General features: G+C 50.8%; 1 protein-coding gene across 5 annotated transcripts in view; it reads right to left on the bottom strand.

Moving 5' to 3' along the window:
* slc26a10 (solute carrier family 26 member 10) overlaps positions 1-12,633 on the bottom strand; it is a 166,075-nt gene that overhangs the window by 106,087 nt on the left and 47,355 nt on the right. For all 5 annotated transcript variants that reach the window (XM_072566945.1, XM_072566942.1, XM_072566943.1 and 2 more), the window contains exons 12-13: positions 9,524-9,590; positions 6,582-6,761 (exon numbers count right to left, since the gene is read on the bottom strand). In XM_072566945.1, the coding sequence (XP_072423046.1) occupies positions 6,582-6,761; positions 9,524-9,590 (247 nt within the window). The remainder of the gene's footprint in view (positions 1-6,581; positions 6,762-9,523; positions 9,591-12,633) is intronic.

Genomic DNA, 12,633 nt, shown 5'->3' with positions numbered 1-12,633 from the left:
GGGGACAGTGAAGAGGGAGCTTTACTCTGTATCTCACCCCTTGCTATCCCTGTCCTGGGAGTGTTTGATGGGGGGACAATGTAGAGGCAGCTTTACTCTGTATCTGACCCTGTGCTGCCCCTGTCCTGGGAGTGTTTGATGGGGGGGACAGTGTGGAGAGAGGTTTACTCTGTATCTAACCCGGTGCTGTCCCTGTCCTGGGAGTGTTGGATGGGGGACAGTGTGGAGAGAGCTCTACTCTGTATCTAACCCCGTGCTGTCATTGTCCTGGAAGTGTTGGATGGGGGACAGTGTAGAGGAAGCTTTACTCTGTATCTAACCCCGTGCTGTCCCTGTCCTGGGAGTGTTTGATGGGGACAGTGTCGAGGCAGCTTTACTCTGTATCTAACCCCGTGCTGTCCCTGTTCTGGGAGTGTTTGATGGGGGGACAGTGTAGAGGGGGCTTTACTCTGTATCTAACCCCGTGCTGTCCCTGTCCTGGGAGTGTTTGATGGGGACAGTGTAGAGGCAGCTTTACTCTGTATCTCACCCCGTACTGTCCCTGCCCTGGGAGTGTTGCATGGGGGACAGAGTAGAAGTAGCTTTACTCTGTATCTAGCCCCGTGCTGTCCCTGTCCTGGGAGTGTTGGATGGGGGACAGTGTAGAGTCAGCTTTACTCTGTATCTAACCCCGTGCTGTCCCTGTCCTGGGAGTGTTTGATAGGGGGACAGTGTAGAGGCAGCTTTACTCTGTATCTTGCCCCGTGCTGTCCCTGTTCTGGGAGTGTTTGATGGGGGGACAGTGTAGAGGGAGCTTTACTCTGTATCGAGCCCCATGCTGTCCCTGTCCTGGGAGTGTTTGATGGGGGGACAGTGTAGAGAGAGCTTTACTCTGTATCTAACCCCGTGCTGTCCCTGTCCTGGGAGTGTTGGATGGGGGACAGTGTAGAGGCAGCTTTACTCTGTATCTAACCCCATACTGTCCCTGTCCTGGGAGTGCTGGATGGGGGACAGAGTAGAGGATGCTTTACTCTGTATCTAACCCCGTGCTGTCCCCGTCCTGGGAGTGTTTGATGGGGGGACAGTGTAGAGAGAGCTTTACTCTGTATCTAACCCCGTGCTGTCCCTGTCCTGGGAGTGTTTGATGGGGGGACAGTGTAGAGAGAGCTTTACTCTGTATCTAACCCCGTGCTGTCCCTGTCCTGGGAGTGTTTGATGGGGGGACAGCGTCGAGAGAGCTCTACTCTGTATCTAACCCTGTGCTGTCCCTCTCCTGGGAGTGTTTGATGGGGGACAGTGTAGAGAGAGCTTTACTCTGTATCTAACCCCATGCTGTCCCTGTCCTGGGAGTGTTTGATGGGGGGACAGTGTAGAGAGAGCTTTACTCTGTAGCTAACCCCGTGCTGTCCCTGTCCTGGGAATGTTTGATGGGGGGACAGTGTAGAGGGAGCTTTACTCTGTATCTTACCCGGTGCTGTCCCTGTCCTGGGAGTGTTGGATGGGGGACAGTGTGGAGAGAGCTCTACTCTGTATCTAACCCTGTGCTGTCCCTCTCCTGGGAGTGTTTGATGGGGGACAGTGTAGAGGAAGCTTTCCTCTGTATCTAACCCCGTGCTGTCCCTGTCCTGGGAGTGTTTGATGGGGGGACAGTGTAGAGAGAGCTTTACTCTGTATCTAACCCCGTGCTGTCCCTGTCCTGGGAATGTTTGATGGGGGGACAGTGTAGAGGGAGATTTACTCTGTATCTTACCCGGTGCTGTCCCTGTCCTGGGAGTGTTGGATGGGGGACAGTGTGGACAGAGCTCTACTCTGTATCTAACCCCGTGCTGTCATTGTCCTGGAAGTGTTGGATGGGGGACAGTGTAGAGGAAGCTTTACTCTGTATCTAACCCCGTGCTGTCCCTGTCCTGGGAGTGTTTGATGGGGACAATGTCGAGGCAGCTTTACTCTGTATCTAACCCCGTGCTGCCCCTGTCCTGGGAGTGTTTAATGGGGGGACAGAGTAGAGGGACCTTTAATCTGTATCAAACCCCGTGCTGTCCCTGTCCTGGGAGTGTTTGATGGGGGCACAGTGTGGAGGGAGCTCTACTCTATATCTAACCCCGTGCTGTCATTGTCCTGGGAGTGTTTGATGGGGGGACAATGTAGAGGCAGCTTTAATCTGTATCTAACTCCGTGCTGTCCCTGTCCTGGGTGTGTTTGATGGGGGGACAGTGAAGAGGGAGCTTTACTCTGTATCTAACCCCTTGCTATCCCTGTCCTGGGAGTGTTTGATGGGGGGACAATGTAGAGGCAGCTTTACTCTGTATCTAACCCCGTGCTGTCATTGTCCTGGGAGTGTTTGATGGGGGGACAGTGTAGAGGAAGCTTTACTCTGTATCTAACCCCGTGCTGTCCCTGTCCTGGCTGTGTTTGATGGGGGGACAGTGAAGAGGGAGCTTTACTCTGTATCTAACCCCTTGTTATCCCTGTCCTGGGAGTGTTGGATGGGGGACAGTGTGGAGAGAGCTCTACTCTGTATCTAACCCCGTGCTGTCATTGTCCTGGAAGTGTTGGATGGGGGACAGTGTCGAGGCAGCTTTACTCTGTATCTAACCCTGTGCTGTCCCTGTCCTGGGAGTGTTTGATAGGGGGACAGTGTAGAGGCAGCTTTACTCTGTATCTTGCCCCGTGCTGTCCCTGTTCTGGGAGTGTTTGATGGGGGGACAGCGTAGAGGGAGCTTTACTCTGTATCGAGCCCCATGCTGTCCCTGTCCTGGGAGTGTTTGATGGGGGGACAGTGTAGAGGCAGCTTTACTCTGTATCTCACCCCGTACTGTCCCTGCCCTGGGAGTGTTGCATGGGGGACAGAGTAGAAGTAGCTTTACTCTGTATCTAGCCCCGTGCTGTCCCTGTCCTGGGAGTGTTGGATGGGGGACAGTGTAGAGAGAGCTTTACTCTGTATCTAACCCCGTGCTGTCCCTGTCCTGGGAGTGTTTGATGGGGGGACAGTGTAGAGAGAGCTCTACTCTGTATCTAACCCTGTGCTGTCCCTCTCCTGGGAGTGTTTGATGGGGGACAGTGTAGAGAGAGCTTTACTCTGTATCTAACCCCATGCTGTCCCTGTCCTGGGAGTGTTTGATGGGGGGACAGTGTAGAGAGAGCTTTACTCTGTATCTAACCCCGTGCTGTCCCTGTCCTGGGAATGTTTGATGGGGGGACAGTGTAGAGGGAGCTTTACTCTGTATCTTACCCGGTGCTGTCCCTGTCCTGGGAGTGTTGGATGGGGGACAGTGTGGACAGAGCTCTACTCTGTATCTAACCCCGTGCTGTCATTGTCCTGGAAGTGTTGGATGGGGGACAGTGTAGAGGAAGCTTTACTCTGTATCTAACCCCGTGCTGTCCCTGTCCTGGGAGTGTTTGATGGGGACAATGTCGAGGCAGCTTTACTCTGTATCTAACCCCGTGCTGCCCCTGTCCTGGGAGTGTTTGATGGGGGGACAGAGTAGAGGGACCTTTAATGTGTATCAAACCCCGTGCTGTCCCTGTCCTGGGAGTGTTTGATGGGGGCACAGTGTGGAGAGAGCTCTACTCTATATCTAACCCCGTGCTGTCATTTTCCTGGGAGTGTTTGATGGGGGGACAATGTAGAGGCAGCTTTACTCTGTATCTAACCCCGTGCTGTCCCTGTCCTGGGTGTGTTTGATGAGGGGATAGTGAAGAGGGAGCTTTACTCTGTATCTAACCCCTTGCTATCCCTGTCCTGGGAGTGTTGGATGGGGGACAGTGTGGAGAGAGCTCTACTCTGTATCTAACCCCGTGCTGTCATTGTCCTGGAAGTGTTGGATGGGGGACAGTGTAGAGGAAGCTTTACTCTGTATCTAACCCCGTGCTGTCCCTGTCCTGGGAGTGTTTGATGGGGACAGTGTCGAGGCAGCTTTACTCTGTATCTAACCCCGTGCTGTCCCTGTTCTGGGAGTGTTTGATGGGGGGACAGTGTAGAGGGAGCTTTACTCTGTATCTAACCCCGTGCTGTCCCTGTCCTGGGAGTGTTTGATGTGGACAGTGTAGAGGCAGCTTTACTCTGTATCTCACCCCGTACTGTCCCTGCCCTGGGAGTGTTTGATGGGGAACAGAGTAGAGGGAGCTTTACTCTGTATCTAACACCGTGCTGTCCCTGTCCTGGGAGTGTTTGATGGGGGACAGTGTAGAGTGAGCTTTACTCTGTATCTAACCCTGTTCTGCCCCTGTCCTGGGAGTGTTTGATGGGGGGGACAGTGTGGATAGAGGATTACTCTGTATCTAACCCCCTGCTGTCCCTGTCCTGGGAGTGTTTGATGGGGGGGACAGTGTGGAGAGAGGTTTACTCTGTATCTAACCCCATGCTGTCCCTGTCCTGGGAGTGTTGCATGGGGGACAGAGTAGAAGTAGCTTTACTCTGTATCTAGCCCCGTGCTGTCTCTGTCCTGGGAGTGTTTTGATTGGGGGGGGACAGTGCAGAGAGAGCTTTACTCTGTATCTAACCCCGTGCTGTCCCTGTCCTGGGAGTGTTTGATGGGGAACAGAGTAGAGAGAGCTTTACTCTGTATCTAACCCCGTGCTGTCCCTGTCGTGGGAGTGTTTGATGGGGAACAGAGTAGAGGGAGCTTTACTCTGTATCTAACACCGTGCTGTACCTGTCCTGGGAGTGTTTGATGGGGGACAGTGTGGAGAGAGCTTTACTCTGTATCTAACCCTGTGCTGTCCCTGTCCTGGGAGTGTTTGATGGGGGACAGTGTGGAGAGAGCTCTACTCTGTATCTAACCCCGTGCTGTCATTGTCCTGGAAGTGTTGGATGGGGGACAGTGTAGAGGGAGCTTTACTCTGTATCTAGCCCCGTGCTGTCCCTGTCCTGGGAGTGTTTGATGGGGGACAGTGTAGAGTGAGCTTTACTCTGTATCTAACCCTGTTCTGCCCCTGTCCTGGGAGTGTTTGATGGGGGGACAGTGTAGAGGGAGCTTTACTCTGTATCTAACCCCGTGCTGTCCCTGTCCTGGGAGTGTTTCATGGGGACAGTGTAGAGGCAGCTTTACTCTGTATCTCACCCCGTACTGTCCCTGCCCTGGGAGTGTTGCATGGGGGACAGAGTAGAAGTAGCTTTACTCTGTATCTAGCCCCGTGCTGTCCCTGTCCTGGGAGTGTTTGATGGGGGACAGTGTGGAGAGAGCTTTACTCTGTATCTAACCCTGTGCTGTCCCTGTCCTGGGAGTGTTTGATGGGGGACAGTGTGGAGAGAGCTCTACTCTGTATCTAACCCCGTGCTGTCATTGTCCTGGAAGTGTTGGATGGGGGACAGTGTAGAGGAAGCTTTACTCTGTATCTAGCTCCGTGCTGTCCCTGTCCTGGGAGTGTTTGATGGGGGACAGTGTAGAGTGAGCTTTACTCTGTATCTAACCCTGTTCTGCCCCTGTCCTGGGAGTGTTTGATGGGGGGGACAGTGTGGAGAGAGGTTTACTCTGTATCTAACCCCCTGCTGTCCCTGTCCTGGGAGTGTTTGATGGGGGGGACAGTGTGGAGAGAGGTTTACTCTGTATCTAACCCCATGCTGTCCCTGTCCTGGGAGTGTTGCATGGGGGACAGAGTAGAAGTAGCTTTACTCTGTATCTAGCCCCGTGCTGTCTCTGTCCTGGGAGTGTTTTGATTGGGGGGGGACAGTGCAGAGAGAGCTTTACTCTGGATTTAACCCCATGCTGTCCCTGTCCTGGGAGTGTTTGATGGGGACAGTGTCGAGGCAGCTTTACTCTGTATCTAACCCCGTACTGTCCCTGTCCTGGGAGTGTTTGATGGGGGACAGTGTAGAGAGAGCTTTACTCTGTATCTAACCCCGTGCTGTCCCTGTCCTGGGAGTGTTTGATGGGGGGACAGTGTAGAGGGAGCTTTATTCTGTCTCTAACCCCGTGCTGTCCCTGTCCTGGGATTGTTTCATGTGGGAACCATGTCGAGGCAACTGATCTGTATCTAACTGACTGAATGTGTACTGTTTTAGGGTGAGAAAATTGTTATTTTCCAGTCGTTCAGCTGTCTGTAACATGGCTGAGCATGTATTCACATGCACACCCTGCACACACACATGCAGTCCCCAGTTTAGACACACTCATACACACAAACACTCTCTGACACACACACACTCTCACCCACACAGACAGACACACACTGTTATGTACATTCTCACACAAACACACAACGACAGACATGCACACACATGCAGACTCAGCCAGACAAGCACTGTCACTCACACATCCACTTTCCCTCACACACAGACATAAACACGCATTCACATACATTGTCTCTCTCACACACATTCACACACACACACTATGTCTCACACACACACACACACAGATACCAGCAGAGAGAGACACACACACACACAGGCAGACACAGGCAGACACACTCTGACAAACAGACTCTCACCCACACCCACACACACACTTCCTTTACACACATGCACTGCACACATACATAAACACACACAACTTGTACACACATACAGACCCACGTAATACCTGCAATAATATCAATCAGCCATACATGAAGAAACCAGTGCACACACACACTCAAGAAGGGAACCGAAACAAACATACGATGGTGGTAATGGTCATCTTTCCGACTCTTTCCAGTGCTTTCTTTCTCTTTTCCCTCTTTTTGATCTTATCTGGGGTCAGTCCGATTATTTTGGCCATGGTATCCCGGAAATAGTTCTTATTTCCATAGTAAATGGGAGCGTTATAAGACAAGATCTTCAGGCCGGGAATTTCCTGGCACTGGAATGGAATGAGAAAAGAGTGTTAAACAGAGGCAGCAGCAGCTGAAGCAGCAGGAATCGCACTGCTGTGGGAACAAGATCAGAATAAAAGAGGAAACAATCAAAGCCACTAAAGGGCAGCAAAGGGAAGGAGGCAGAAACCTCGTTTCTCTGGCCATCTGATTTGTGAAGGAATCAACCCTTCTGTCCTTGTGTGAAGACCATCAGCAATACTGCTTCACAAAGCCAGTGTCAGGGATGGGCTTGGACATGGGCCCTGAACTGCGCATTGGCGATTTGTTACACACACTGCCCCATGTCCAAAATCCCCTGACATTGTTCGAGCCCAATTATCAAGCAAGCCACATAGCAACAATAACTTAGACTCATGAAGCACCATGAACAGGTGCTATATTCCAAGGTGCTTCCTGGTTGGGATTACCAAACAAACTATAACATCCAGGCACAAAAGGAGATCCTGACAAGCAGTCATAGCTTCAGGATAAGATTTAAAAACGAATCCCTACAGTGGGGAAGCAGGCCATTTGGTCCATCGAGTCCATACTGACCCTCCAAAAAGTATCTCACCCAGACCCACTCAATTTCCCATTGCTAATCCACTAAGCCACACATCTCTGGGCACTATGGGGCAATCTCCCATGGCCAATCCACCCTAACCTGCACATCCCTGGGCACTATGGGGCAATCTCCCATGGCCAATCCACCCTAACCTGTACATCCCTGGGCACTATGGGGCAATCTCCCATGGCCAATCCACCCTAACCTGTACATCCCTGGACACTATGGGACAATTTAGCATGGCCAATCCACCCTAACCTACACATCCCTGGGCACTATGGGACAATTTAGCATGGCCAATCCACATCTTTGGACTGTGGGAAGAAACCGGAGCACCCAGAGGAAACCCACGCAGACACGGGGAGAATGTGCAAACTCCACACAGTCAGTCGCCTGAGGCTGGAATCGAACCCGGGTCCCTGGCGCTGTGAGGCAGCAGTGCTAACCACTGAGCTACCATGCCACCCAGGGATGAGGAGAATCACTTCTCTCAAAAGGTTGAGAGACTGTGGCCTTCAATCCCCCAGAGTGTGGTTGGTGCTGGGACACTGAGTAAGTTTAAGGAGGAGCGAGGCAGATGTTTAATTAGTACTGGGTTGAAGGGTCATGGGTAGCGGGCCGGAAAGTGGAGTCCAGGACAAGATGTGGCCAGCCAATACATCAAGTAGCTTCATGTTAGCATGCATTTCTGGGGTGTGGGTGTCGCTGGCTGGGCCCAGCATATATTGTCCCGTCCTTGAGAAGGTGGGGCTGAGTTGCCTTCTTGAACCACTGCAGTCCATGTGCTGTGGGGAGACCCACAATGCCCTAAGGGAGCGAATTCCAGGATTTTGACCCGGCGACATCTTGAAACTTAAAACGTTGCTTGGATTGTAAGCGCATGTGCCATTCCCATGTGCTGCTGCAATCCGAAGGTGTGCAGAGGCAACGCTTACACCCCAGTTTGTCATTCTGTTCACTGTATCCCAAAAGTAAAATGAACAGGACAGATTTCAACAAAATCTGGGACACAGATAGGGTCTGGCCTGAGGAAGAAGTGGACAGTTCTTGGCAAACTTGCACAGAAAGGATACATTAACAATGATGCTGTATCAGGTTCAGAACAGTTCTGAAAGGGTTAATACCTGAGCGAGTGCAGTAAACACTGTGACATTGGCTTGGGGACTGGGTCAGAGGAAAGAATGACCATGTAGGAGACAGTAATGTAAATCACAGTGAGGTAACCCGTAAATAGGTGCAGAACACTTCATACTATTTACACAAGAATCCTCTTCTGGCTAGACCAGAAAGGTGGATGTGCCATCCACGTTCGAATGCTCCAGGCTTGAAGGCATGTACGCACATGGACGGGTGACGAGGCAAATGAGCCTTCCCTCACAAATATCGAGTGCTGTTTGGTTTAGAACCTGGCAGATTCTCTCAAGCACCACGGCGCAATTGGTCAAAATGGGGGCAGAGTTTTTGGAGCAGGTTGTCGGCTGCAGTTTGGCCGGACGTGAGATGGAATCTCTGAACAAACAAGATTGGCTGGCAGGTTTGCCGTCACGTGGTGTCAGCCAGGCAGGGAGAAGCCTTGGGGAACAGCAGTGTCACTGTACTGCACCAAGTTAACACAGTGTGGCAGCACTGTGCGCTCTACTGAATGCCCTCTTCAGTTGTTTTATGCTGTGGTCGGATGTAGTACAACTAACACTTGCACAAAACGAAAAATAGCCCACGAGGCATTGTAGTCCATTAGATATTCTCATAACGGGGGTTTTGCAAAAGAGTTGAACTTGAAAACAGCACAGACACATTAGATTGTTCGTCACATCTTCACACAGTTATCTTCAAATCAAAACAAATCCACCGGGGGACCATAACCTCTCAAGTTCTCTCCAGAACACTATCTGTTTTTCAATGTTGAGTTAATACGTGATGCCCTCCACTGTTGAATTGCCTTTTGGTTGTCACTGCCCAGGGTCATCTGTCACAAATGGCCGTTTCAGTGAGATTCCTGAATCTTGACTAGACTGGCGTAGTAGGAGGCAATTCAGCACAGCAGGGCAAAACATTTCTGCCATTTAAACCGCATTATTGTCACAGCAAAGGGTGAGAGGGAACAGCGCTAGTGTACGGGTCCTCTCTCCCTGTATCACCAAACTGTCTCAGACCTTATCCCTCAGTAAGGGATACTCCAGGCCGTTGGGACTTGGAACTTACCATAGTGCTGTCCACTGGTCTGTAAATCTCTGAGTTTGAGGCTCGGCCCAGTACAGAACAGCTAACTCTAAAGAAAGGGAAGAAAGGTGGTCAGTGGCTATCTTCCTTGACATCAACCTTCACCAACAGCATCCCCAGTTGGTAATCATTATTAGTGTACGTGTCAAAGATGCTTTCTGGGCACTGGCTGGCACAATCACATGGCACTCTTGCCCTGTTTCTGGGAAATGGATCAGACCCAGTTGAGACTGAGGTGATGCTAATCACCTTGGCATATTGGCTGCGAGGGTTACCATGGAAACTGCTAGTGTAAAAACTGTCCACAGTTTGTAAGCAATGATCAATCTTACAGCACAGACACCCTTACTGGGGACTGAGGCACATTGTTCGGAGACGGCAAGGGATCTGTGATTTGCAATATCTGTTCCGGAAATGGGAGGTCCCCCCTTCCCCAGCATTAACATCCTTTACCACAGTAAGGGCAGTAACTGTATCAGTCAGTGCAGTGTGTCAGTCAGCGCAGTGTGTCAGTCACTCTGTCAGTCAGTGCAGTGTGTCAGTCACTGTGTCAGTCAGTGCAGAGTGTCAGTAACTGTGTCAGTCAGTGCAGTATGTCAGTCACTGTGTCAGTCAGTGCAGTGTGTCAGCAATTGTATCAGTCAGTGCAGAGTGTCAGTCACTGTATCAGCCAGTGCAGCATGTCAGTCACTGTGTCAGTCAGTGCAGTGTGTCAGTCAGTGCAGCATGTCAGTCACTGTGTCAGTCAGTGCAGTGTGTCAGTCAGTGCAGCATGTCAGTCAGTGCAATGTGTAATTAATTATGTCAGTCAGTGCAGTGTGTCAGACACTGTTAGTCAGTGCAGTGTGTCAGTCAGTTCAGTGTGTCAGTCTGTTCAGTGTGTCAGTTCAGTGTGGCAATCACTGTGTCAGTCAGCGCAGTGTCAGTCAATGCAGTGTCAGTCACTCTGTCAGTCAGTGCAGTGTGTCAGTCACTGTGTCAGTCAGTACAGTGTTCAGCCACTGTATCAGTCAGTGCAGAGTGTCAGTAACTGTGTTAGTCAGTGTAGTGTGTCAGTCAGTTCAGTGTGTCAGTCTGTTCAGTGTGTCAGTTCAGTGTGGCAATCACTGTGTCAGTCAGCGCAGTGTCAGTCAATGCAGTGTCAGTCACTCTGTCAGTCAGTGCAGTGTGTCAGTCACTGTGTCAGTCAATGCAGTGTGTCAGTCACTGTGTCAGTCAGTACAGTGTTCAGCCACTGTTATCAGTCAGTGCAGAGTGTCAGTAACTGTGTCAGTCAGTGCAGTATGTCAGTCACTGTGTCAGTCACTGTGTCAGTCAATGCAGTGTGTCAGTCACTGTGTCAGTCAGTACAGTGTTCAGCCACTGTTATCAGTCAGTGCAGAGTGTCAGTAACTGTGTCAGTCAGTGCAGTATGTCAGTCACTGTGTCAGTCACTGTGTCAGTCAGTGCAGTGTGTCAGTCACTGTGTCAGTCAGTGCAGTGTGTCAGTCAGTGCAGTGTGTCAGTAACTGTGTCCGTCAGTGCAGAATGTCAGTCACTGTGTCAGTCAGTGCAGTGTGTCAGCAATTGTATCAGTCAGTGCAGTGTCAGTCACTGTATCAGCCAGTGCAGCATGTCAGTCACTGTGTCAGTCAGTGCAGTGTGTCAGTAACTGTATCAGTCAGTGCAGAGTGTCAGTCACTGTATCAGCCAGTGCAGCATGTCAGTCGCTGTGCCAGTCAGTGCAGTGTGTAATTAATTATGTCAGTCAGTGCAGTGTGTCAGTCACTGTATCAGTCAGTATAGTGTATCAGTCACTGTGTGTCAGTCAGTGCAGTGTGTCACACACTGTTAGTCAGTGCAGTGTGTCAGTCTGTTCAGTGTGTCAGTCTGTTCAGTGTGGCAATCACTGTGTCAGTCAGTGCAGTGTCAGTCAATGCAGTGTCAGTCACTCTGTCAGTCAGTGCAGTGTGTCAGTCAGTGCAGTGTGTCAGTCACTGTATCAGTCAATGCAGTGTCAGTCACTGTGTCATTCAGTGCAGTGTGTCAGTCACTGTGTCAGTCAGTACAGTGTTCAGCCACTGTATCAGTCAGCGCAGTGTGTCAGTAACTGTGTCAGTCAGTGCAGTGTGTCAGTCACTGGGTCAGTCACAGTGTGTCAGTCACTGTGTCAGTCAGTGCAGTGTGTCAGTCACTGTATCAGTCAATGCAGTGTTCAGCCACTGTATCAGTCAGCGCAGTGTGTCAGTCACTGTGTCAGTCAGTGCAGTGTGTAAGTCACTGTATCAGTCAGCGCAGTGTGTCAGTCACTGTGTCAGTCAGTGCAGTGTGTAAGTCACTGTATCAGTCAGTGCAGTGTGTCAGTCACTGTGTCAGTCAGTGCACTGTGTCAGTCAGTGCAGTGTGTAAGTCACTGGGTCAGTCGATGCAGTGTGTCAGTCAGTGCAGTGTGTCAGTCAGTTCAGTGTGTCAGTGCAATGTGTCAGTAAGTGCAGTGTATCAGTCATTGTGTCAGTCAGTGCACTTTGTCAGTCAGTGCAGCGTATCAGTCAGTGCAGTGTGTCAATCAGTGTATTAGTCAGTGCAGTGTGCTAGTCATTGTGTCAAACAGTGCAGTGTATCAGTCAGTGCAGTGTCATTCACTAACAGTGCAGTGTGTCAGTCACTGTGTCAGTCAGTGCAGTGTGTCAGTCAGTGCAGAGTGTGTCACTGTATCAGTCAGTCATTGTGTCAGTCATTGTGTCAGTCAGTGCAGTGTGTCAGTCAGTGCAGTGTGTAAGTCAATGCAGTGTATCAGTCATTGTGTCAGTCAGTGCAGTGTGTCAGTCAGTGCAGAGTGTGTCACTGTATCAGTCAGTGTGTCAGTCAGTGCAGTGCATCAGTCACTGTGTCAGTCAGAGCAGTGTGTCAGTCAGTGCAGTGGGTCAGTGCAGTGTGTCAGTCACTGTGTCAGTCAGTGCAGTGTCAGTCAATGCAGTGTCAGTCACTGTGTCAGTCAGTGCAATGTGTCAGTCAGTGCAGAGTGCGTCACTGTATCAGTCAGTGTGTCAGTCACTGTGTCAGTCAGTGCAGTGTGTCAGTCAGTGCAGTGTGTAAGTCACTGTATCAGTCAG

The sequence above is a fragment of the Chiloscyllium punctatum genome, chromosome X (assembly GCF_047496795.1).
Source record: "Chiloscyllium punctatum isolate Juve2018m chromosome X, sChiPun1.3, whole genome shotgun sequence".
In the NCBI taxonomy this organism is placed as follows: domain Eukaryota; kingdom Metazoa; phylum Chordata; class Chondrichthyes; order Orectolobiformes; family Hemiscylliidae; genus Chiloscyllium; species Chiloscyllium punctatum.
This window is presented reverse-complemented; position numbering and strand designations above follow the sequence as displayed.